The 27625-nt window shown below is 34.3% G+C and overlaps 1 protein-coding gene across 28 annotated transcripts in view; it reads right to left on the bottom strand.

Moving 5' to 3' along the window:
- Positions 1 to 859: 859 nt before the first annotated feature.
- LOC105344858 (epidermal growth factor receptor kinase substrate 8) overlaps positions 860 to 27625 on the bottom strand; it is a 36553-nt gene continuing 9787 nt past the window's right edge. For 6 of the 28 annotated variants that reach the window (XM_066085917.1, XM_066085925.1, XM_066085926.1 and 3 more), the window contains 28 exons: positions 27294 to 27358; positions 23995 to 24090; positions 23588 to 23721; positions 23084 to 23251; positions 22478 to 22498; positions 21696 to 21757; positions 21029 to 21090; positions 20607 to 20690; positions 19964 to 20065; positions 19448 to 19495; positions 18635 to 18742; positions 16787 to 16899; positions 16229 to 16367; positions 15749 to 16076; positions 15009 to 15186; positions 14307 to 14521; positions 14008 to 14028; positions 13348 to 13443; positions 12449 to 12524; positions 12112 to 12228; positions 10969 to 10989; positions 9576 to 9684; positions 3665 to 3770; positions 3054 to 3307; positions 2761 to 2926; positions 2535 to 2670; positions 2264 to 2378; positions 860 to 1063 (listed from right to left, as the gene is read on the bottom strand). In XM_066085917.1, the coding sequence (XP_065941989.1) occupies positions 966 to 1063; positions 2264 to 2378; positions 2535 to 2670; positions 2761 to 2926; positions 3054 to 3307; positions 3665 to 3770; positions 9576 to 9684; positions 10969 to 10989; positions 12112 to 12228; positions 12449 to 12524; positions 13348 to 13443; positions 14008 to 14028; positions 14307 to 14521; positions 15009 to 15186; positions 15749 to 16076; positions 16229 to 16367; positions 16787 to 16899; positions 18635 to 18742; positions 19448 to 19495; positions 19964 to 20065; positions 20607 to 20690; positions 21029 to 21090; positions 21696 to 21757; positions 22478 to 22498; positions 23084 to 23251; positions 23588 to 23721; positions 23995 to 24090; positions 27294 to 27358 (3238 nt within the window). In that variant the 3' untranslated portion in view covers positions 860 to 965. Of the gene's footprint in view, positions 1064 to 1590; positions 1645 to 2263; positions 2379 to 2534; positions 2671 to 2760; positions 2927 to 3053; positions 3308 to 3664; positions 3771 to 9575; positions 9685 to 10968; positions 10990 to 12111; positions 12229 to 12448; positions 12525 to 13347; positions 13444 to 14007; positions 14029 to 14306; positions 14522 to 15008; positions 15187 to 15748; positions 16077 to 16228; positions 16368 to 16786; positions 16900 to 18634; positions 18743 to 19447; positions 19496 to 19963; positions 20066 to 20606; positions 20691 to 21028; positions 21091 to 21695; positions 21758 to 22477; positions 22499 to 23083; positions 23252 to 23587; positions 23722 to 23994; positions 24091 to 27293; positions 27359 to 27625 lie in introns of all 28 variants that reach the window. The other 22 variants (XM_066085922.1, XM_066085928.1, XM_066085924.1 and 19 more) reach the window with 21 other exon arrangements.

The raw sequence follows: 27625 nt of genomic DNA, 5'->3' as shown, positions 1-27625 counted from the left end.
AAATAGCTGCAGCGTGTCGTTGCTAATTCCACACAATGTGTTGTTATTTACTAGTATCATAGTATTCAGCTTTCATTTGGAAAGTAATGAATGGATTTAACGGAGAACTAGTCTACATATAAATGCACACGTGAAAAAGACAAACATTTTCTTGACGATTAATTTTACATTGATATATGATTACATAAAAGATTATTGGGTTTTTAGGGTCAGCAACATTAAAACAACAAACAAAAGTATTAATCAAATTGGTTACACAAAGAGTGATATATGCACATGATAAATAGGCAAGATGTGGCCAAAAAAATACTAGTAATGATTTTGATTTAGAGATTAAATTGCACGAGTCATTTATAAGACTACCAAGTTTGTTAAATTCGGACATATAATTGTATGATTATTAAATAGTCTAAACCCTCCTTTGGTATTTCCCACAACCATGAAATAAACTTTACGCCAGTTAAAATCACATACTAAAATACTATATGGCACGTAAATATATTTAAATATAACTTAATCTATAAGAATATGTATCTACATGTCTTATCAATTGTATTTGCGCATGGATTAAGTTTCACACAAAACGGCAAGATTAACGAATACATTTGCAAAAGCCGATTACACAGTGTTGGAACAGACAACACATAGTTCTACACTATAGTAAATGGAAGTCAGTTTCATCTCGAGTGACTTTTGATTCTCTGCTCTGCTTTGCTATATTTTTAGTAAGAAAGCAGATTGTTTTCAATGTCCCTACAATTTGCAAGTATCACAGAACCTTTTGCATTATATGTTCTTCCGAATAACAGTTGAAAAAAAAATAGAAATGGAAATCACATTTTTAGCTGATTATTTGAGAGTAATCACACATTAAACATATCTGGATATTTGACTGAATATGAAGAAGATAAACAAGAAGTTTTGTTCTGTCTGTTTGATCCGAATCTTGTAATGAGTTGTTCTTGTTAATCACGGTAAGTGGTGTTCGAAATCCGCTTCCGCTGATGACGTAACATTGCTCTCAACGTCTTCCCGGCGTTTTCAAAATTATCGGATGCGTCACCTGAAAGAAGTCACAACTTATACAGAAACCGAGTAACACTGTTCGCATGTATGTATTTTCTGACATAATTCTACATCATCAGCTTTTTAATATTGTTGTCTAATAGAACTACTGTACAAAGAAGTACAAACTACAAAGGCAGCTAGAATAAAATAGTACATTGTAATATTCTACACCGATTGGTGTTTCTAAAATGAGGCTGCAAAAGAATTTTCAAATAAATAGAGGGTACTTTTTCACTAGCACTAAAATATAGAAGTGTAGATAAATATAACTTGCATGCATCATCAGAAAAACAATGCAATACTGCAATAAGAGACTCGTGTTTGGGCTATTGAAACAGGCTAAGCAGGCCAAAAAGAACAGGAAAGTAGTTGCACCTTTTTAGGGTCTTAGTACTGCGTGGTAATAGCAAATAGCAAAAATTACAATTTTTGTTTTCTTATTAATGTTAAATACTTTTTTACTATAAAATTTTCAACGAAAACTCCCTGAAATATTGAATACATGAAGGGCGAAAATATCACCTTATTCGTATGGTTCCAGCATGTCATTAAAGGCGTCTGTGATCTCCTGCACAACTGGAAAAGGACAGGAATCAGCATGTATTACAACAAAATCCAAAATCAGCATCTTAGTAACAGACCAAATCTGGACAGACCCCTAGTGACATATGGAGGGATATGAATGTCATTTCGACGCGCATCATTCACAGCAACCCAATTTATTATTTGGTCTTCTGAAGAAGCGCTAATACTTTTTTTCAATTGCAATATAGTTCTCGAGGTAAATAGAGATTTTGTTAAGCGATTTGGATTGTTTACTATAGTAGGTCTTCACACAAAAAAGTTCTCGCGTAAAGTTCATTCAGTTTGATCAACAAATTGTTATTAGCAGATGGGACGATTAAAAAAAATTCGTTCTCTAATTTAAATAGTAATCTTCATTACCTATTACAGAAATGAAAATACATGTAAACTGTAATAAAGATCGACACTCTGGGGAGAAACTGCTGAAATTCAATCTGAAAGCTGAAAAACAAACCGGCGTTTGGCTCTACGGCTACGAGTGGACGGGATTCTGAGATATAACCAAGTAACAAGTTATTTTCTCTGGTTCTTATATTTATTTGTATAGCAAATGCTAAAGAAGCAGAGAAGCGTGCACCCTACATGGGATTATACTTTATCAACCACTTACTCTCCGAGTCGGAGTAGTCGGCCACTTCTACTGAGTCGTCTTTACGGTCGGCCATTTCTTTCCTTTTGTGCAGAATCGCCTGTAACTCCTTCCCGCCACTGCGTGCTGTCTTATACTGAAAAAAAAAAATTATTATTTGAAAATCTTCCGGAATCTCATTTCTAAATTTCTGAATCGTTATATTTGATGGTTTCTTTCTTCTGCAACGCAAATAATTGTAAATTTCGAAAGTACATGCGTCTATCATCATTTCAGCTTGATTTGAAATTACCCCTTCTTTGTTTTTCTGGACCAATATTTGGCTCTCAAGCCTCTGTGCCTCTTGCTGACCAATAAGCCGATCCATCTCTTTCTTCTTCAGACGGAACATATCCTCTCCATTGTAACCCCGAAACACTCGTATACAACTAGATTGTAAAGAAAAAACACTCAAACACAAAAGTATTAAAAGAGAGAAAAGATGAAGTCATCTTGTTTTATCATCCTTTTATGCGTACTTTTCAGAAAACCCTTTGGTATCCAACCAGTCTGCGACCTCGTCCACGGATGACCTTGCAGTAATGACCCTGACCTGTTGGCGTTCTCTCTGTGGTTTCTGACCTGACTTTGGACCTATGTTCATGCGTTGTTGGAGTTCGTCGTGAAGGTCATCTCTTTTCTTATCTGTATCAAATAAGGTTCTTAAATCATCGTCAATATCTCAATACTTTTGACCATGTCCCATCTTTCCTGTTTGTGTGTGTGTGTGTGTGTGTGTCTCTCTCTCTCTCTTTCTCTCTCTCACACACACCTTTTTGTCCCCGGAGTGGCGGGGGTTTTGTAGCAGGGACCGGGGGTGGTTCTCTCTGCCGTGGTGACTTATTGCTGTATCTTGATGGCGGGTCGTCGTAGCGTGGTGCTGGAGGGTCACTACGTTTCGGTGGCGGGGAATTTCGTCTTTTCTGTCGATTTGACCTTGACCTTTCCCTGTCACTACTGTCTCGACTCCAGCCGTCACTATCGTCTCGAGGACTGCGCGGACTGTTCCGTCTATCACTGCTGCGTCTGTTGAAAACATCACAACTTTCTTTTACTTATCTTCTATACAGTAACTCTATGAAAAATGAATGTCCCGTTATACCCCATCGATTTATGATGATTCAATGAATAAACAAGGGTAGGTTTCCCTACCATACTATAGAGATCTTGAACCATTTGTATAAAGACAGTTTGCACTTCATAAATGTACAGACCTGTTTGGCTTATTTAAATAATGTTCACATGTTGGATTAATAACAGGTTGTTTTGAAAATATAATTCTTGTGCACAATTGTATTTTCATAAATGTTTAGTTTTCATTTATACTACTGTTGAACATGTTCCTGTACTTTAATGAATAATGTGTGAACTTGTTGAACCCACCCATAGGATCGTCGGTCTTCGTCACTGGCACTCCCGCTGCTGTAGTCGTCGCTATAGTTACGGCGTCTGTTGCTAGGTTTCCGCTGCTTTCTGTCATCACGGTCGTCTGGAGACATTTTCAATGCACACAGTTTATATGATTATTCTTAAATCCATGTTTTATGAAGCCTTAAACAACTATACTGGTTAATCTAGATGACACGATCGTTCTTGGACACAACTGAATCACCCTTTCTATTACACAACTAGATCGCCCTATCTATGACACAAGTGGGTCGCCCTTGCTAAGACGCACTTGGATTGGCCCATTTATGACACAGCTATATCGCCCTATCTAAAACACAACTAAATCGCCCTATCTATGACACAAATAATGAAATTGAATAGACCAATTTACAAGTCAATTAGATCGACCGTTCTGTGGCACAACTGGATCGCCCTATCTATGACTGGATGGACATATCTATGAGGAAACTGGATGAACCTATCTATGAGTCAATTAGATCGACCTATCTATGACTGGATGGACATCTCTGAGAAAAATGGATGAACCTATTCTTAGTATCTATGAGTCAATTTGATCGACCTATCTGACACAACTGGGTGACCCTTGCAATGATTGGCGTTCTTGGATGGACCGATATATATGTAATACAAACAGATGGCTCCATCTACAATATAAGAATTTCGCTCTATATATAAATGACACAACGGGATCGCCCTTACATGAAATTAATGGATGGCCCTGTCATTGACAAAACTGGATCCCCAGAACTTTACTGTCCCATCTTAGACACAGAAGGAGTGCCCTGTCTGTAATACAACTGGATTATCCTATATATAAGACACAACAACTGGATTAACTGACGATTAGATTTTTTTTCACAATCAAAACATCAGCATTGCACAGACAGATGGTACGAGATACATCTTCCATAAATGAAAAGTCAAGTTCTTATAGCCCGGACATAAATTTTCAAGATTTGATACGGCGAGGAAACATGGTGTTTGCTGACAAATTGTTTCATGTGTAAAAAAAAAAAGACTCAGATTATCTTTATACCTCATAAACATTCATTAACTTCCCGGAATTCACTGTACATATATAGAAACACATATTTGTTCAATTTCATTGCTTGACAATTTTAACAAGTCCCATTCCAGAAATTGTTGACAGTTGAAGGTTGGGAAGAAATCTAGGGCTAAACTCAAGCTGATCTTTAAAGTGTTAGTACATTTAAGGCAAACGCCAAAAATGCCACCTGGTTTTAAAATGTTGAGAGGTTTTGTGTACCTTCAAGTAGCCCGTTAATGGCTTAAATCTTTGTACTAGTATAGGAGGATTGTCTGTTGGTGTTTTTATCTCAATGAACCAAGTTTGTAAACCGCCATGAGTCATACGTGTGTCCTCCATCAGTCTATTTACCATTATACTACTGTGTGTCTACCAGTTTTATTTATTTGGTTACGTGCTTTCTGAATTTTTTCCACATAAATGATACTAACAAGGAGGCAGCCAGAATCCATGGACAATTTAGAACTACTTAATGATACCTAATCGTAACAGAAACGTCATATAGCATTATAAGTATTTAAAATAAAAAACTTTGGTGACTTCTCAGTACAAGCAATGTAAGATTTAAAAACACCCATTGATTTGTGAAATATGTTTATCAATTAAATAAATTACGGATCAATTAATCTCGTGCATAATCTTCAAACAAAGTGTATTGCAAATATTGCAACGGATATGTCGTATAGTATTTGCAATCGCAATTGCTCTGTTGACAGGGTAAATGTACAAGTAGAACAATTGTAGTGCGTTATACCATGATTACATGATCACACATTGTATTTGCATTTCCATTTACGCTTTCATAATTTGATGGAAGCAATAGCATTCAGTCCGAAATAATATAATCATTAAACTATTGGAACGACTAGCGCGGTTGTAAAACATATAGAACAAAAATCCCATAGGTCTGCAAATAAAATTGAAAACTTTCTATACCATCTTTGTTCTTGCAACTCATAGCAAGCAAATGATAAATTGTTCCAATTTAACTGAACATGTTTCATACACACATAGAAACATATGATTAGTTACATTAGTCTGTCTTTTCAGGAACACTGTTGAACATGCATAGAATGATTCGAATGGATTTTCCATTCATGTGACTCAAAATCTAAAACAAATCATGATCGAACGAACTACTACTACATATATAGTTCTTACTTTGCCAACAAAATACGTGTGCATACAAGTCGCAACATTTGAATGTCTCCGACAAAGAGTGTTGCGCCAATCAATATTAAGAAATTAATTGACGTTATAATCTACCGGTATCTCCTACGTTATTTTGTTGACAATACAGCCTCCTTAAAGTGAGAAAACAAACTCGCAAGAAAGATATCAACTAGATACATAGACAGGTTAGAGGTAATTATCACGTTTTGAAGATTAAACCTTCTATAAAAATGGATTATTCTGACTTTCGTTATTACTAATAAAATACAATAATCAACTGGCTCTAAACGTTTACATTTTCAGGGTTAAAAACTTAAATCTTGACATATGACAGTTGGAAGTGAGGAGACATTGTCTTTATCTCTATCCTTGCAGACATGTTCACAAGAAACTTGTCAACACTAATACATTTCACTTTCCTTTCTGACTGTACAAGTTTTACAAAGGAACGATAATGGAACAGTTGAAAACTATATGTTTCTTTGTGGATAGATTATCGAGAATTTAGTTTTAATAAACAAGAACTTAATCTCAGTTTATATTACACATATCTGCAAGAGAAATGGTAATGCAACAAGCGACCTAACTTCCGCGATAATACCACTATGGCTCAACCTTCAAACCAACCACAACCAACATAAAGCTAAAAGCTCTCTTCGGGAACTGAGAGAAAAGAAAGAAATTCAATTACAAAGTGGCAACCAGCTAATACGAAAAGTCGTCATGAAAAAGATTTGTAGTAATTCGTGAAATATAACACACATTTAAAAATTATTATCTAGTGACCTTGACCTAAAAATAAGAAAAATGACCTTTACTGACCATTCCAGTAATCACAGTATTTCGTTTTATTATCATAAAGCATTCATTTTCGTGATTTCGTTGTTGGTTGATCCACAAATTACTGTAATTATTCTCTCATAATTGATTTCTCTACCAGGTAAATCAACTAAAAAGACTTCCATTAATATTACTGAAACTATGAAATAGTGAGCAAACAATAGACGGAACCCAAAAACCAAACTGGTTCAGTACTCAATCTCAATTCCAAATGGTCGTGGAGGTATGTAATTTTTGTTTATCAAAAAATAAACCACAATGTATAATGCCCTTGAACTTGCATCACTTCATTTTTCTTTCAATGTGGTTGACTTTTTCTTTGTCATTGTAAAAGCTGGAGTTCACCATTTCCATTTACCTACCTGTATATCTAACGAATGAGCATGCACATAAAAATCACATAGAAAAAGTTTTTTTGGTACAGGTATCTTTATTGTCATGTTAGAATATATAAACATAAACATTGTTTATTTCATAGTGTTCATCTTCTTTTTACATTATTGTACATCACAACCATTTACAGCAACATAGTGATAAAATAAAGAAAGGTGCACAGGAAGTGAGAATGGAACCCAGAGTTGTAGCGCTAAATTCAAGCCAGCAATAATCTGACATGCTTTCAGTACTTTGATGCAAGGGTCTTTGAACTTACACCTGAAAAACTTCTATTCATCCACAATTTTTCATTTTTTTTTCTTTCACTTTGACCTTTAGCAAGAAAACTATCTTGATGCATGCATTTTTTTGGCGTAAACATCCATGGCCGAGTTATCTAATTGAAATCTATAATTACACACTATCTTCTTAAAATTAAATGTTATTCAAATTTAAGAAAAAAAACAACAATGGATTAGTTAAACAAGTGCACTTTACCATCACCAAAAGCAATTGAAAAACTTTCTAAATCTAAAAGGTATTCATCAGGAAAACTGTTATTTCTAAATTAAATACTACCTTCTGTGCTTTTCAAACTAAGAAACATGCAGGTATTACGTGTGCAGTGAAAGTTAAGAGGAAAGTGAAACATGAAAAATCTAGAAAGCCATGCAAGCAGCTTGTAAGTTGTTAGTAAAGCGCAGTGTCACACATATGTTTATTACATGACAATGGTGATTATATTGCTGTAAATGAATGCAAGTATGAGCCAAAATTCCATGGTAGATTTCATATATGATATTATTTGAAATCATGCAAACTTCATTCGTCCAAACAATGTTAAACTTGTGCAGTTGTTATTTAACAAAAGACTAATTATAGATCTCAATTCTGTGCATCTCATTAGTAGGATTAAATACAGATGGTAAATATTCCAGATGTAAATTTCTCTACATCAGAGTCAGTTTGGTGCTTTGATTCAAAGAGATGGTGCATAGACTAAACCATTTCTACCAGTAACACTGATTTCTAAGGGTGGTGAGATTATACAAGTCAACAGTTAATGGTGGAAATAAAATCACACACAATGAGAAAGCAACACAAACACAGCCCTGGATGTCCACCTATAAAGCCCCACAAACTGGCCCCACATATTAGCACAGCTTCTGGGAAATCCCTGCCCCCTCCTGTGTACCTCTCTTTTGTACAGTTCTGTATTAACATATTCGTTGCAATGGAAAATGTTGCAAATCTCTGTATGCAATGACCTCATATGGTGAGACTAATTACAAGAAATCAGGCGACAGAAAATCATAACGACAAAAACAACCAACAGATAACATACATTTTGAATATTGTCTCATTATATTCAAAATTAAGAACTGCATATCACCAACACCCAGTCCCTTACACTATGAAATTACAGAATGTTAAACCTTATAAATTATCATGATATATAGTAAGAAGTTTTAGAAAACAAATAATTTGTGCATAATTTTTAAAGTTCATTCTAATTCCCCAAACACACCTCAGATCAAGATCTGAATAATCAAAGAAATATATAACATGAAAAGTAATAAGTTCATTCAACAACAAAAAATTATAAAATGATATATGGATATTTATAAATGAGAATATGCTTAATACAACCTTAATATACATATATATATATATATATATATCTATTTATAAAACCTATGAAATGTATACATATAAATGTGATATATATTTCTCTTTGACTTCTGGCTCTAACATCAATGAGTATGGGATGCAGGGGGCAACATGAATCATAAGAGAGCAAGCTCTGGACCCTTAACAGACCATACTTCTTGTCCCAGAGAACTTTGATTTAAATCGACACCTATCCATACATATAATAATATCATGTGTAAGGTGCTACTTGATTATGCATTCACGCTTTTTTTCTATAAATGCTTTTGATAAATAAAGCCATATACAAATAACTAATCAATATAATATACTATTATGTCAATGGAATTGGAAATGTGATTGATTGGTATTGTGAAAGATTTTTATGATGTTGAAATTGTCCTACGTATAACAAGAAATGTCTGATTCAGTGGAAAATAATTCAAAAGCAATAGCCACAAGGGAATCTAAATTCTTGGAAAAAAAGCAACATAAACTCTATATCACAGATACACTTTAAATCAACAACTAAAACAACTTGAGTCTATTATTCAGCTAATAACTATTCTTCATTGACAAACAAATTTCCCAGCTAGCGTAGCACTTAACGACACAAAAAAGTTTAATATTTAAAAATAACTTTTTTTCAGCAGTTGTCAATTACATGGAATGTGGTTTTGGCCATGAAAAAATTTGAAAAATCCTCGACAGTATTGCTTCTTTTTAAGCAGGGTAAATGAAATATCCTTGATAATGATAAAAAAAGGAGGTCAAAGAATTAAAAGTATCTGAAATCACCTTGGCGACGACTGCCCCCGTTGGGAGGGGGTGGGGGGGCTGGTGGGGCAGGTGCCCCATTTGTCTGAATGTGGCTGTTGTATTCTCCGCTTGATCTTCTACCCCTCGTCTACAAAGAGCAAAAGTAATTTGTAAATAATCACAATAACAAAGGAAAGAAAATTGCAAAATATGAAATTTATAGGTTGTTAAATCACAAAAATGTTAAATCGGCAAAACTTTAATATATTTGTACCAGTACGTAAAATATTTCAGAAAGTATTAAACAGTTTAATAAAGTAATAATAGTAATGTCTGGAAGAAAACACAGTACATTTTTATATTAAAAAGTAATAAAACTGCATACCCCATTTACAAAGCGAAAAAACATGCCATTAAACTCCACACCAGAATGAATACAAAGTAAATTTCAAGTGTATGTGTTTTAAGCAATTTGTTTTGAAAATCTCTATGCTAATTGAGATTCCTACATACATTCAAATTACTGTGTAATACAAATATCCAGGGATTAACTTAACAGGCACACAAGCCAAATTTGGATGAATTAAATGAGATAATTACTATTGTCTTAATCAAATATAAACTTAGCTATGATATGAAAAGTATTAAAAGAAGTTCTGTATAAATACAAAAGATATGCCAATTTCACATCTATAAGAAAGTACCATAGAGTTTTTTTTATAGGTTTTAATATAGACAAAATAACATTCATTCAAGGAAAAAAATACATGAATGTCATTTGTTGACATGCTTTTTTTTTCTACGTCCCATCTTACGAATTAATATATAAATATACATAAATACTTAGTAGTGTACACTGTCTACACTAGAAGATAAAATAGGTCTACTTTTGGGAGTACTTTGCTCTGAACCAAGACCTCCGTAGCATTGATATACAACAGACTGGCTACATCATGAGTTAAGTGTTCTAATTTGATCACACCTTGACCTATTTCAATGAGGAGGAACCTCAAGGGTTACAGGTAGCAAATACTGGAAAAACAAAAAATTGGAAATCAACTCCCCTTCTTGCTATATATAATACCAGTCTTCCCATTTTCACAAAAACATTTTGTTAAAGAGGGAGATAAAATTAAAGGTTGTAATAATAAATTATTCTAAAAGAGGGAATAGAGTTAACTTTATTTCCTATGAAAAAGAGAGATAACAAAATGTCAGTTCATTGTTATTTTGTGTCAATCCAGAAAACAAATTAAATCATTTCTAATATTAAAAATAACTGAAAAAAAATAAGCTAGGAAATATACTTCTCACCTAGAAACAACACTACTAGAATCTATTGTCAACAAATCTCTAAACTGTTAATCATAGAAAACTACAGTCCACACAAAAAAAAACCCTGGCAAAATATGGACATCTATGTGATATTTACCATCAAATGTTCCCAAGGTCTCTGGTAGTCAAAGAAGAATTTAAAATGTAAAAAGTTTCAATTTTTGATTTGAAAGAAAGGTGAAACCAAAAAAAAAACAAACCCAGAGGTGGTTTATGACTGTAAGAGAAATCAAGGTAAATTACTACACTGTATGGACTGATTGGTCTAAGATTTCATTAAACATTCATGCTGAAGGTCAATCCCCTGTGTATCGACCTTGTGATTTCATATATACAAGCAAACGTTACATGTCATTGAATTATTGTGACTTCCCCAAAGTTCCAACATTACACCTCCTTACATGAGTAAGCTTCCTCCTAATGCTTAACCTTTAAACCAAATTTTACAAAAAAGCATACATTTATGGCTATTAGTAACCTGGTGCAAAAACAATGACTTCCTACATGTATGTGATTGAGTTAGTCTATTGGAGCAGTTGTGAGAACAGAATACAACATGAAAATCTTTTTTAATAAAGCGACTAACTCTCATAAATCTAGTGAATGAGATGTTAATAATAATAATAATGCGATTGTCAACCGCTGACTACATGAAGTCAATCAGACAAGCTGGGTACTGACAGCCGCGTGTTATACATATGGACTCTCTGGGTGACGATATAGACTACATGTAGTACGTATTCTTACTGTTCATAACACTCTCCCAACACGGCCCTTAATGCTGTCTACTAGATCGCAACCCCTGGCAAAAAAATCATCGAGTGAACGAATGCTCTATTCAGATATAGTCATCCGAAATTCATTTTGAGATTTACTCTTATAGATGTAAAAGAAATATGTTCTGTTATCCTACTTTACTGAAGTAATCATTCAAAGCATGCATTATGAAATAGTGCAAAAGACTAATTCTTTACTCCCTTTAACAATATCTTCATATAGTAAAACTGAATACATGTATCTAATCTTGACTAGCTTTAGCTTAATAATGAAGTGAATCTAGTCTGTTAGGTGTGCCAATAGAAAATTCTGCTGCTTATATAGAGACTTCAGAAGTAGACACCTAATTAAGTTATAATACAAGCTGTTCTTTGGGAATATTGCCTACTGGAACAATTTTGGGGATTAGATTAACCTGTGTGAATACAACAGAGGTCACTTAGAGTGTTCCGAGAGTATTTACCTTGTCAAAATCTCCCATACCATTGGCCTCGTACTCCTTAAGTATTGTGTAGGGGGCATACCCTATGTGACCCTCATGATTCTTCAGTTTCCACCAGTTTCTGGTATCATCTAACACCTGCAAAGAATTTTCTACTGTTGATATCGTGGTTAACAATATCATTATAAATGAAAAAAATACCAATAAAATTCTGCCCTATTAATAGGAAAGTATATTTTTTTTCAAAACCTTGCTAACTTTGATCAAATTTCCCCCTATATGCTGACTTTTTACAAGGATGTACAGTACACTTGTACATTTACAGTATCTTATTGATTTAATGTTGACTTGTTCTGACCTGTAGTAGTTCCCCTTTCTGCACAGTGATTTCTTTGGCATTTCTTCCCTGGCGATCATGAACTGCTTCCATCACTCTGAAACAGACAGTATACAAATATTGACTGGGGTTGAGGGCAACATTGATTATATTAGCCCCCGAGGGACGAAATATTGCCCGACGCGAAGCAGAGGGCAATATTTTCGTCCCAAGGGGGCTAATATAATCAATGTTGCCCGAAAACACAGTCAACATTTGTTTTGTTATATGAAGAAACAAACCAAAATTTAAGAAATTAATTGAAAACAGATCGCCGTAATTTTCTCAGCTCATCAAAGAATTCACGAATTCAATTCTGTGCAAAGTTCATTTCCAAAATATCCTCAGCATCAAACGGTCACTTGTGATATTCCGCAGACCGTAAGAATTATCAGACAGGTGTTCTACCTGATTTTACTTCACAGTAATTCGCAAATCCTTATATCCGTTATGATAGCAAACCGTTGCATTGCGCGTTCTTTGTTTACTGGCCTTGACTGACTGTCTATTATGACGTCACCTTGTTTTGGAGTCGCGAAGAATTATTTACGTCACCGTTTACGAATCAACAAATCAGAGGCGATTATTTGAAATAGAGGGAATGTTCTCTAGATATTATTCCTAGCCGGTCAATATCTAAAAAATATTGACCGGTCAATATTTTTCGGACGAGCTGATATTACAATTATTGACTATTCGTCTATATAGAGTTATATAGTGAGAATATACTACTGAATATAACAATGACATATATAAACCAGTAGCCTTTAATAACGTTGATATGCACAAAAAAATCTGTATTTTTCACGGGAAGAAACACATTCCATTTAAACTGATAGGATATAGATCTATACTAATAGTACAGGTATCATTGGTCTTACCTTCCATTAGCCCTCAGAGTTTCTTGGACAAAGTCCATTATCTTGTCCTGCTTAGTTCTGGGCTCTGGCATCCTAGGTTCATGAACTTCCCTGTTCCTGAACAATTCAAATAAACACACACACATTATTGTAAATCAGAACTCTTTATCAAAGTCAATCACTTCTATTACATGTTTTCCCACAAAAATCCTTCAAAAATGTAGTATTTGCAAAACTTGATGTACTTGGGAAATTGAATTTCATCGTTATTTACCTTTAGTTACCAGTAAAACATTTTTAAAAACTGACATATTCTGTAACTAGCAGAGCTGACAATAGAACAAAGCCGGCACTATAACATTGTAATCAATGTATAGTTACAATATTCATTTGGTTCTTTAGCAATAGAATTAAAAATAGTGAGACTTTGACAGAGTTTGCTATTATTAAAGAACTGAAGTGTGATATCACAGGACAGGGTTAAGAAGAAACAAAGGTAGTGAACAGATGGATGCAAGTCCTTGTAATGGACCAAAATTGGCCATTCCTGTTAGTGACAGCGGTACATTTTTTGACAAGTTACGAGTTAGTTTTGGGAGGTTTTCAGACGAGGATGTACTTAACCTTTCACCTTTTAGCATCATGCAAAATTGTCTTACAAAACACTTTAAAGTAAATTACTTGTAAATGTCGTCTCGTTCACTACAGGTAAACAGTAAAACATATCACAGGTAAGACATTGTACAGAGTACGTAATTATTGCACAACAATCCTCAAACATTCAGATAAAAGGCAATTTTTTCCCATTTCAAAAAGAAATCGATTCCAATTAGGTTCAAGACATCATACAGTAAAATTCATAACATTCAAAAGAGACTACTTTGTCCACCAAACTGTTCTCATTACTGATGCCTTTTTCGATTATGATAAAGAAATTCACTGAATGTTTGCTGACATGAGAGAGAGTCTGTGCAACAGACCTATTAATGTGCTGTTCAACATGCTCCTGATACCGTGCTACACTAGGGTTAGTATAGGGAACTCCCTGTGGAGGGGGAGTGGAGGGACGCTTGGTCGACCTTGCGTAGTTATTTTCCTCTGGGGGTCTACTGAACTGGTCGTAACGAGTTGATCTCCCACCGTAGTTCCTGTCGTCATCTCGAGCTGACGGGAAAGGCATCACCATATCTCCTCCCTGGCAATTATAAAAATATTGTCGGATATTTACACACTAAATATTATTTACTGTAGATTCCTATTTACACGCAAGGAATTCATATCTACTTCAAATCGTGAGAAGTGAATCTTGCGAATTTTAAAATCTCGCATTTATTTTTTGGACATATATAGGCATTCGCTATTTAATGTTCTCGGAATTTGATGGAAAACAGGTGAATTATTGAATGAAGTACACACATAAAATAAGGAATCTACAGTAATTCATTAAATGTTGTTTTAATAAGTAGAAATGACTTGTATAATAATATATAAAATGCTGATGTTCTTTGACTTTTCTTTCAAAAATTTTCTGAATAATGGTTTCATTCATATAAATTCAGATTCTTTGATTGTTCCATCAAAAATACATCTTTTTAAGGCCTAAATAGTTTGATTTGTTCAAATATATTCAGTCATTGAATGGTTTATCAAAAATACATCTTTCCAATGGTTTTGCTCCTTACCTCTCTCCTTGCTCTCTCCTCATAGTTGCGGTCCCGAATCTGTCTCTCATGGTTCATCAGAGCATCCTCAATACGAGTCCTGTCTAACCTTTCTACTGGGGCCGACATCGCAGGGGCCGACATCGCAGGGGCCCACCCATTGTAGAACCGCGGCATGTATGTGTCTCCATAGTTGTCTCTGTAAACATCATGCACAGTTTAAATGAGATTCTGTTTTCCATTACAGGTCTGAATTAATTCTCGTATCTTATATACAAACAGTTCAATCAACTAATTTGGTTATAATGTAGTATAATATAACGAGAAGAAAATATTTATTTCCAGAATATTTACAAATGCAAATATTCCTTTTATCTGATTCCAATGAAAAAGTAAAATGATCATTAGCCAATAGTTTGTTTATTCTATCTCATATTTATGGTATGTAAATAAACATTAGTTTAACTTAGTTTCATGATTCATATAGTGGTAGTCCATTTTGTAAGAAATTAAATAATTCCTTTAGACATGAAACTGGTTGGTACATGATAAAATCTAAGTCCTTTGGGCCTGACAGATTATGATCATGTGGCAGACCAAGTATAGGTTCCTACCAAAATTTTAATATTGTTTTTGTACTTCAAGCACAAAAAACTGGAGATTTGATAAACAAACAAATTTACCTTCATGACTTTTACCCTGAGTAAGTCAAAACAAGAAGGTAAATGAATAAGATATCCCAGTGGAAAGTACATATGTACCTGCTATTTATCCATGACTTTCCCAGTGACTGCCACAGTTCAAGTTCTTTGGATGTTAAACAGTTCAGTAACAATTGCTTAGCATCCTGGGTAATGCCTGGCCTTGTGGCACCCTCAGCAAGGTCCCGACCCCCATGCACTGGGTCACGGCTAGCCTCATATATCAAGCTCAGTGGGGTGAACAAGAAGTGAACAAGCTCTGGTGCATTAGGATCATGAATGTGTGCCTTCAGCTTTGCCAATAGGTTAAATGCGAATTTGAACTTTTCAAAAATGTCAATGAAATCATCAGCAGGTGGGGGCTTTGCTCTCATATTCAGCATCCCATCTGTAGGAAAATATATCATTTCTTTATTTAGTGCTTTTATTTTAGATATTTATCATCACTACCTACAACTGCATTCATCCCTATGATTTCACACAACTTTCTCCCTGATTTATGAAATTTTACGTTATGAATCCCTATATATTTTATTATACCTCCAGTGGGTCGACCATTTTTGGACTTTTTGTTGCTCCTGTCCTTCCGTCGCCTTTCTAACTCTTTATATGCTTCTGCCGCCTGCTGAAGTCTTGACACAAACTTTTCTATGTCATCAAAACAAGCATTTAGCAGTTGCTAGAAAAAATGGTAATAAAAAAAGTTCAATAAGTATTTTTAGACAGAAATTTATCAATTCAGCTCTTATACTCAATTTTTCAAGAAATTAATTGTACAATGTTATTTACAGCTATAAATTTATATCATTTGTATAAGGAAACACTAACGCAATATTAAAATTGAAAAAGGAAGAAATGTTTGTTTAATATTCCTACATATCATGTATATCAATTTGTATTATCTGAATCTTTTCTTTCAAACAATCAGATTTCTCTCACTTTTGAGCAAAGTTGTTAAGAAAAAAAGCTAAAATATACATGACTCTTAACTCTTCAGTTGCTATTTTTGCTGTCTGGCCTAAATAGCTATCATTGAAATGTGTTTAAAAAGGTGCAAACTTTTAAAATACTTTCTCAACTTTTGTGAAACCAACTTACCACATCCCTCTCTAGAATTTCGTTCTGGGGGCTGTCCATTTCTGTGGGCATGTACGAGGCCCTGTTGGTTTGTCCCAGTCCCCCCAGACCTCCCACTCGGCTCTGTCTGTAGTCTGAAAGTATACCCCAAACAAACCACTGGAATAAATGCCACCTATTGCCAACACATAGCAGGTAATTTTTCCTAAAACACACAAATTATTAATTTCTCTGTCATGTGTCCATGGGTATGTTTTATTATAACCACGTGTGCAACATTCTTCCAGATTAATCCTCTTGCATTTACTTCCTGGCCAAAATATTCAAGGTATAGCAGTACATCCAGTAATAGTGGATTTCCAACTGATACTTTTCCTCGACTTCAGCCGATGACCAGCAAACCAACCTACCCTGGTAAATATTTCGGTGACAAAGACAACCTTGCCCGGGGCCTGCACTGGTCTTGATTTCCTGCCCATTACTGATATCTGATCAAGTCACACATTACCAAGGCAATAAGTTGACTTATCTCCAGTTTATAAATTCATGACCATACTATCTTAACACTCCAATACCTCACAAATAATTACTGCAGGCAGGGTTTGTCTCTACTTTATCCTTGTAGTTAATAAAAAAGAAATCTTATCTAAAATATACTACAGCATAAATATTCTTATAAAAATGCACTATCATTGTTTTCAAAAACCGACGTTTAGTTTTTTATTTAATGCATGTGGTTGAGCAGCAAAACGTTGGACAATTCTCCATGATGAGATCAGTACATATTATGACCCCCCCCCCTCCCCTTAAAAAAGCCCAACCCCAAGTCAGTGCATATATACCCAGGTACAGAGATGGGTAGACGGGTCAAACAAGTTTATCACCACAATAATGGAGGATGCAGGGTTTGAACCAGGATACTGTATCAGTTACTAAATTCATCCATGGTTCATGACCACTGAGCCATGTTCTCTCTAAGGTTACCTCCTAATTTCTACGTCTCTTCAAATTCTATTTTATTTCAACTCATTGTTAAAAAATGTGACTTAATCAAGATAATAAAATTTCTTAACAAAGAAAAAAACTTAAAAAAAAAAAAGATGGTCAAGAAATACAAACTTGCAATTTCATTAGTTCTCAAAATTCATTACATGAGCATTACTGCAGCTTTATTTGAAAAAAATAGTGTAATATTATTATGGATAAAGCAAATGAAAGGATAAGAGAAGCATTTATTGAAACCTCTAAAATTCTTATATCAAATAATCGTGCATATTTAAAAAAAATGTAAGAATCAATCTATGTACTGATAAAAATTATCTTCATTGAAAGACTATCAAATAGCAGTCTCTTTTGAATTACCTAAATGCATATTATTCGCTAAATTTAAAGCATACTTTCATTCTCAAGGAAATCCTATGCCACCTTGCTTGACTTTCAAACAGCAACAAGTCAAACTCAGGTAACTACCTGTTAAAGCTGTATTAGTAGCTCTGCATTAGTATAGAAGCTATTTTCCCTTTCTGCTATCATCTAAATCATGAGATGCTGATACTTTCCCTTTTCCCCAAACACCATTCATATTCTTAGATCTGTATAGCTACCGATTCAAACCTTTGATATACTTCATTCTTTTAAAATGAATCTCTTGTCATACATTTATAAAAGATTTATTTCCATAATAAAGGTATCAATCATTTTTAACCCCTTCTATGACATGCTGTAATCATTTTGAAAAATTAAATGTGCAATCAATTCTATTAAAATCTAAGCGCAGGACACATGCACAAGAAATTAGCTCTGCCGATGCTGGTGAGAGTGAGGCAGGGCGATTTGCCATGGCATGCTGCTAGGGAGAGAAAAACTCACTAATGTCATCATCTACGATACTATTGGCCTGATTATCCCGTTCTCTAGGGCCCTGCTGTGTGAAGAAATCACTGCGACCCAGACCTGCACTCTCTTTCAAGTAAGATTCTAGAAATAACAAAAGTTCCACACTCGGTTCAAGCATCTGCCATTTTAAAGTCTGAAATAGCTGTAAACTTTGTACATCTGTAAGAAGTTGTCAAGACGATAACTTGTAATAAATGCTGAAATGAAATATCTGTGAACATTTTAACATGTCTCGATATGATATCATAGCTTAATTGACACATTGAAATTAACAAATTAACTGGGAAATTAAATGATACATTAATACATTACATACAAACCCCTTTCATACATCATGGCAAATAGCTCAAATGTGCCTTACATACAGTTTACATAGCTAGAGTCACTCAAAGTTGTCTACCTAAAACATGCACATTAGCCTTAAAACCAGACACTCAATTTTCCTTAAACTTGATAATCTCATATAACATCAATTTTTATTGATAAACTTATACAGGTATGGACAGACTAAGTACTGCACAATATTATTACATAGATCACTACATCTACGCATGCACCAATTTATCCAATCAGAGTCGTGGGCATGCTTTAACATGTTGTTTGTCATTTTGTACGGTGACCTTGATATAGAAAATCCAAGAAATAAATAAACAGTAGGTTCTATTTTGTAATATTTCAGGGAATAGTAATTTTGTTGTTATTTTGTTTCTAAGTGCATGCATACTTTTCTAATACCAATTGAAAGAGTTTGAATATCATCCCTCACAATGAAGAAGCCTTTCTTACCCACGTCAAACAAACTTGAATCAGAATTGTCAAGCGGTGTGTTCAGAGCTGATAGGATAAAGAGAATACCAGTAAATTTGGAGACAACAGAATTTTCTCAACTCAAATGGCCATGTTTGAGAAAGAAAATTCGAATATAATAAAAATCAGATTTCAAAAGTAGACTTCTCATTAATTCCATTAATTCCACTGAAAAAAACAACAGAGAAAGTAACAGTTTAAATGACCATAAACCATAACCAAAGGATTCTACACATTAAAACTGAACCCCAAACACCAATTGAATATCATAAATATCAAATTAACCGTGTCCATAAAATTACTAAACTTTGTGGTATATGTTTGACTATATGATACATGTAATGTGTATATGAAATACAGAGAACATTCAGAACCCCTTTCCTTCCATACATGTATAATGATACATTTGGAAACCCTCGTCTCTTTTGGTTAGAATATCCTGACAGACATGAGACATGGCAGGCAGACTTACAATGTGTACGCCTCTTGACTTACTTTGGTAGTTTTGGCTGGATTTGATAAATTCCTGATTAAAATCACTAGAACTGGCCGAGAACTGTCGCCGTGTGACGGAGGGATGCCAGGACCATTGACCGGCTACAGTCATTAAACAGCAGAAAAAAACACCACATTCAATGGGCTGAGTAATTTTTTATTTGAAGTTTTTAGTGTCAAAACCCCCTGTGATCATTTTTTTAAAAGTTACTTGAACATTAAATGGAATTTAATTCCTAAACTAGTCATTGATCATAATGTCACCAAATGAAAACCCCTGGACTAAGGTCCCATAGGTATACACAGAGTAATAATCTATACAATTGAACATACCTTGATCATTTGCTAGAAGTTGTCAATCATGAATAGATGTTTATTCTCATAAACAAGACCATGCAAAATCTAGAACATGCTTTATAACTCTGAATTCTTTGTCAATTTCTAGTGTGAACTCTACAAAAACCTATATCCTCAAATGATTCAGCAGTCAAAAATCTATGGAATCCTCTCAGAAACATGCATTTCAAAATTATTGAACTACATTAGAAAAAAAATATGAGGATGACTTGGTCTGTATTGGTTAGTTTCATTCCATGATTTACCCCCTAGATGCAGGTGCAAAGGGAAGTAACTCTGATTTTACCTGCATCATGAATGTCCAGATTTCTGACCTGAGTTTCTATATTTTGATTGCTGTCAGTTATATCAGGTGATATAATGTTCACACCTAGAAGTATTTTGATCATACAAGCAAGTACATGAATGATGTCCCCTTATCAAAAAAGAAATGATGATCTTCAACAAAATTTTGTACTCTGTAAATTATGTCACCATTGAACTATGTATGAGAATATTGTCCTCATAATCATCTTGTTTGATCTGGTCAGTGATGTCATCTTGAATTTGAACTGCACTTGAGAAAATTGTTCTCTTAATCCTCCTGGTCAGTGATGTCATTATAAAAATTAACTTTCCTCATCAAGAATGACAAAGATAGAAGACTACTGAAGACTAATTAGCTAAGGGCTCTGTGAAAGTAGAAGATATTTGTCTTTAAATTCTTACCCATATCTCCAAACCTTGGGGGCTGAGGTGCAGGGCCTGAGGGTGGAGGAGGTATCCTCTGTCTGTAAATCACAAATGATGAAAAATTAGAACCATGAACAACAGATTAAATGCCAAAATACCTGTTAATTATATCTCATTAAATAAAAGGTTTCTATATACACATTTTTTTATAAGCTAGCTAATACAGTGTATTTTGAACAAGATATTTGTGAGCCAACGCTCAATAGTAATAACCCCGCTCGACATTTAACCGGAAGTTGATGTTCGATTGGTACAAAAATAAATCTCACCATATGGCATGCCTAAACAAAGAGCGTTTTAAAATTTTAAGCACCTACATTGAAAAGTTGCTGAGAAAAATGCGACAAATTTTTGTAACTGACAGACAAAAAGACACACAAGGGTAAAACAATATACCCTCCTCTCTGAAGGAGAGCAGTTCAGAAACTTTACAATTAGAAAGAGAATGGTAATCTTTTTTGTTAGATTTTAGGAAGGCACTCTCAGTTTTTTTCTAAAGATACATGTTTATTGGAAAAATAACATAAATTTGCAAATGATAATTTCTCCACTTCTTTCCACTCTCAAACGAGAATCTGATTAACCTTCATTATGGTTTCCCTGACCCTCTCCACTCTTGTGAGCGTATTACTTGCTTACTTACCCTGAAGTAGCTCTGCCCCGCCCTTCCTTTGCTGCCTGAATTTCATCCACAATATCCTGTGCCTAAATCATGGATAGAGATGTGGAATTAAAAAATCAACTGTCATGCACAAAAAGCAATTCTGTAATTAAGAACATGGGTACAAGAGAAAAAAGCATTGGGAGACCCATAAGCTGAGATAGAGGATCCAGTTTATGCTCCTTAAGATGGGATGCACTCTACTGAAAGAGACATTGGACATCACTTAGCAAGCTTACTGTTTTGGAGTCCTCAAAGATGAGATGCAGTTTTATAAGAGTTAACAATGCTTCGCAAATTAAATCATTTTGAAGATTTCAGATACTAGCTAAATAACATGCATTTATAATGACTAGCTTATTAGTTATTTTCTTAGCTTTTTACAATATGTTTTCTTAGCTTTTATAATATGCAGCATGCAATGTATGTGTGGAATTTAGCACCTTTCCTCTCAAAAATAAAATTCTTCAATTACTGTACTTTATTTCCTTAAACATCAATTATGAAACAATGTATACGCAAATTAACCTTAAGCAGAGAAACAAAGTAAACTGGTTTTGAAAGACGCAGAAGAGGTAAAAAAAAGCTGATGGGTATAAACAATTTGTTGTTTGTGTTTTTCATGATAACTGTGATATAATTCATGTTATTTCTTTAGGCTGAATATTATCTCTTTTATAAAAGTTATTTTTTTAAAATTCTAAATAAATTACCGGTATATTGATATAAATAAAACTTTGTTTCAAAAGCCCTTTTAAACTTGCCTTTGTTGCTTGGTTAGTTAACTGTAATGAAATGGCATCAATGAAAATTAGACTTACTGGCACAAGTCAAACGGCCATAAGAATAAGATATGAGCATGTGATTAACATATTCAAGACATATTAAGCATGTGATTAACACATTATCTATGTTAATTTGTAAATCACGCTCACCAAAACATTCTTAATTCTGGGGCTTTTTTCATTCATTAATATCTACATAGCTCTCTGATACTGGTTCATTCTCCCACACCACATAGAACTTGATTTATCTCTCTACAGGTCCCCAGCCTACACATCCATTATGACACACATACATCAAGGGCAGACTATATGATAGGTAATATTTTCAACACCGGTGATTTTAGAGATGTTTAATAACTAATCTCTTTGCTACGGAAAGCAACAATGAAAATATACTCAAATTAAACATACTCTACAAAATCAACAGAGAGTATTCACAGTTAAAAAATTTTAAAGTAATTCACCCAGATAAATCCCTTATATTGAGAATTAGCTAACTTGATTCCATGCATATATTAGGTCTTGATGCTTTGTTTCTGTCAGTCCAGTGCTTTTTGATTCTTCTCCATTCTTTAGAATACTTACAGGGTTTGCTATGCTCTGGAAGATGTGCATGTCAGATGGACCACTCCTCTTGCGAGGGTCGTCCAGTACTGTGAACAGGATCAAGTTTGTGTAGATTTCTCTCTTGTCATCCTTGAATATGGCTGTAGGTTCATAAACAAGGTCCAGCGAAAATCTCTCCAGTTCATCCTGCATAAAACAAAAAAAGCTTACATCTTCCACTCTGTGAATCAGCCTGTCTGATTCAGTTTTTAAATTATCAATACACGCTATTTAACATGTACTTGGACAGCTAATAAAATATTTTGTGTGCACTCAGAGAGCACATTCTTTCATAAATATAATTAGCAAATCAACGTCATGTTAATAGAATAACCTGTTTCCTGTCTATTACCAATACATGTATGATGAAATAGCTTTTAACACTCTTCAAAATAAACCCATGCACGAACAAAGATATATTAAGGAAATTGTTCAAAACAACAATGACATCTAAAGATATGTATCGCGTCTTAATCAACGTACCCCATTGCTTCTGTCTACTATGACGAGATTACTGGACGCCCTGTCCACAAACATGGTGCACCGCATGGTCCAGATTCCCGTGGTGCTCTCCATCTGCCGCAGCTTCCGCAAACCATCCTCCGGGGACATTGTCCCTGAAAGAGAGAGAAGGAAACATTACATTCTAGGTACAATGAAAGTAGTTGCCAACAAATAGGACCAAATTATCTTTTTAAAAAATAATATGATGCACAAATATTTACTATAGACGACGAGAATGATTTGATCTATTCTTCTTTTACAATAAACTAATGTATTTTAAAAGTAAACTCTAAATAGCAGAATTGGTGCAATATACAAATAAAAAAGCGCCAATGTTTTTGCAATGAATTGCATTTTATATAAAGATGTATGTTTAGATTTGAAACCTGATCTGGAGCTGAAGGTTGCGAGATGGTCCAATTCAAACTGTATATTCCGATCATCATCTCTCATATCATAGCGGCCATCAAAGCTTGTACGATCTACAAAAAGTCATTGACAGGTTGATCAAATTACGGTGATAAGAAAAGGGTACTTCACAACAATAAACAGATAAAGCAGCCGAGTACTGGAATACATCAAACTGTAATAAACACTTATCTTTATTTCAGTTTGTATGTTGCCAAAATAGAAATAAAGGTGCATGTATATGGTTTTAAAATTCCCATGAATAAGTAACAATTTATGCAATGAAAACAGAAAACGTGGACTTGAGCATCTTTAAAAAGTTTTACTATCCTTCCATTGAATGTGGATCTGCGCTTGCAATAAAAATTTATTATTGAGCATTTCTCAAGGTTTGATGGAAGATTTTCCACAATAAAATGTACAACAGACAGCAAGTATATAGGATTGAATGAAAAAATCAGAGGTGCCCAATTATCCTCATCTATCACCAATAAATGGAATGATGAACAGGAATTAAGGTACAAAATAAGACCAATTTGCGTACTTGTTTAAAGTGTATGTTTGATTTTGATAAAGTTGATCTTGCACAATGATGACTTGTGTGACCATAAAAAGACAGACATGTAACCAATCAATTCTTAATTGCTCCTCAAAATAGAAAAACCTAGTCACCAAAAATGATTGAAATTTCATAGGAGTGCACTCTCATTGTTTTGTCATGCATTTGAGATTATGTACTTTTTTTGCTTGTGGACAGTTTCTGTAAATCAAAAGAACATGGCCTATCAAAACCAATTAAACCAGCAAGACCAATAGATTTTATATATGACGCATGTACATCATATATATCCAATGTCTAATTCTATACCATAAGTTACTCAGAGAGATTAAAATTTACTTTTTGAGTTTTTCAATCAAATTGTGCATGATCATGAGTATGTATTACTATAGTGGGCGGATTAATGAAAGCCAGTCAGTAGACATTAGCTAGTGGCATGTCGAGGGGCGGGATGTATTTTTTGTCTGTTACTCATCTCCTTTATTCACCACCAAAACAGAATGAGTTCTTTCAATAGCAGGAGTAGTTGGACACACCTATGACCTATGAAAGCCTTCATATAATGTTTGAAATATTTAAAGCTACGTCAATATTACGAAATGGCTGGAAGTATAATCGGCTTGTGAACTCAGTCAACTGTGGATAATAAGTCAGTGGACCATGTCCATGGACCCAAATATTTAAACCTTGTCCGTTTACAAACATATAAGTGCTGTATCTAGTGTTTACCCAGGGAGATATCAACCTGCATTTGAATGAATTAATGTTTTCAATCAAACAAATAAAAATATTTGCCATTTCACACGGAACGAATACAAGAGGAAAACAAAAATACTGGCGGTTGTTTAAAACAAAACAGTAGGCACCTCAATTTTAATCTTGGCAAATGTTTTACATCATTATGATAATATCTACATGATAATTTATTATTCATACATTTGCATCCTGTTTCATTTAAAATATTAATCTAATTTTTGCCGTCCCTGAATTATTAGAATGTCAGAGAGGGTTGTTTGACAACACGCACACACAGGTTGGAATGACTTGCCAGGGGCTCTACTTAACACATTTATAAAACAGCTTGTTTGGTATTGCAAGATTACAATAAACCTTCTCTCACCTTTGGGGCTATTCTATGTCACAAAACTCGCTACTCTGACACAAAATTTGAACCAATACTCATCGAAAGCTTCAGAAATATTTACTTAATTTACACATATATTAAACCTATCATTTTTCTACAATCTCAAAAGCCTGCAGGTGCCCTAGCTTGGCCTTGTGGCCAATGTCCTGTGGAACAGACACAATATTAATAGAAATCAATTAAGTCTCTCCCAGTCTGCTGGTATAAGGGCAACAGTAGAAGGACACTACTTATTACTAAAATAAATCCATTAACTAACTGAACTTTTACCTCATTTCTCACTACCATGCCCATGGAGAAAGGTCTTTCTGACGCTGGTGTAGGCAAGTCTTGGGGTATTTATACTATCCATTCATACCTGGATATATATCTTATCCCTTAACCACAGTACAGTGGACCTATTGATATCCCTTTTACTCTGCAGCCCAATATGTCTGCTCATCACTTATATAAACTTAATTGCGAACTTGCTCTTTAATAAAAACTTAATTGCAAACTTTTCTATTCCAATGGTTTGTAATTGTATTAATACTGTAGATATTGCTTAAGTTTGTTTGATTACTATCTCATCATCATGTAAGTATTTACTTAATAGCAAAAGGTTTGGTGACTCAAATATAGGTGTCAATATTCTTAAATTTCTGATTCTGTAAGTCTAACAATTTTTGCTTGAATGTCATTATATTTTCTGAACTTTTACATCCTCTGTCCTACCTAATGTAGTACTAATGCCCTGCAAGTGATCAGGATAATTTATTGACCTCTTTCCTGAAATATCTAACTCTATTATCAAAGTGGATTTTGTATCTTATTCATGAGAATCATGGCACTCTCCTTGCTTTCCTCTGTTCTTTTGAGCAATATGCAAATTAAACTAAAGAATAAGACAGTTCTTATCTAAATTCCTATTCTGAATGCTATCTAACCTTTACCTCTTTCTCTGATATCTGCTCCTTACCCAGAAGTCTAGAACAATCCATTCTGTTCAATGCTATAATGATCGGATACCCTCTCCCCCAATAAATCTTTGTTGCCACTAAGGAATGTGTATTATAATTTGCTCTAATTTTTAGAAAACTTAATGTGTATATTCGTGTGCAGAAGAAAAAGTTTTCTTAAACTGGAATAAAATCACCGATGTTCTGTAATTTTGTACGATTTCAACGATCCTATGTACTACCTGATATACTGGTTATTATAAAATCTGCAGCATCATATCAAAACTGTTGTAAATAGGGAAATATTTGCCCCACGTTTTATTTTCACCCCTTTTGCCTCTGTTGTCAGCAATCCAATTTATGACTGGGTAAATCCCAATGTCTCCAATGATCTCTCCTTAAACACAACTTTGTCTGGATGAATTCAAAAACGGCTAAACTGTTTGCAAGTGTAGAAGGGCAAAAATTACATGGGGCAAAAATAACCTTGTACACAGTATAGGAAATGACATAGGAAACCTAACTCATTGGTACGGACATAAAGTGAAAGCCTCCTAAATGTATGCAAGCTTTACTGGCTATAGAAACAAAAGGACAGAAAAAGCAGTTAAACTGACCATGAAATATATTGTTTACCTAAATCGTGACCAAATCCATTCCTCTGCGATCTCCCATAGTCATTTCTTTCATACGAGTCATCTCTGTAAAATATCAATAAAATGCATATAACGTTCTTCAGTTTTATTACACGTATGTATATATTTATATTTGGTAGTGTTTTCACATTTTTCCCCAACATATACTGTGCATGATCATTAAATGGAATATCAAGACATTTCATAATTATAAGTAAATTTATCAACTCACCTCACCCCCATCCCACCCCTTACCCCCCTCCTAAAAAAACACCCAGAAAAACCAAAAATATACATCTTTGTCACTGACTTTGGTTTTTTTTTTTCTACCTC

This window comes from Magallana gigas, chromosome 5 (genome assembly GCF_963853765.1).
Source record: "Magallana gigas chromosome 5, xbMagGiga1.1, whole genome shotgun sequence".
Lineage (NCBI taxonomy): Eukaryota > Metazoa > Mollusca > Bivalvia > Ostreida > Ostreidae > Magallana > Magallana gigas.
This window is presented reverse-complemented; position numbering and strand designations above follow the sequence as displayed.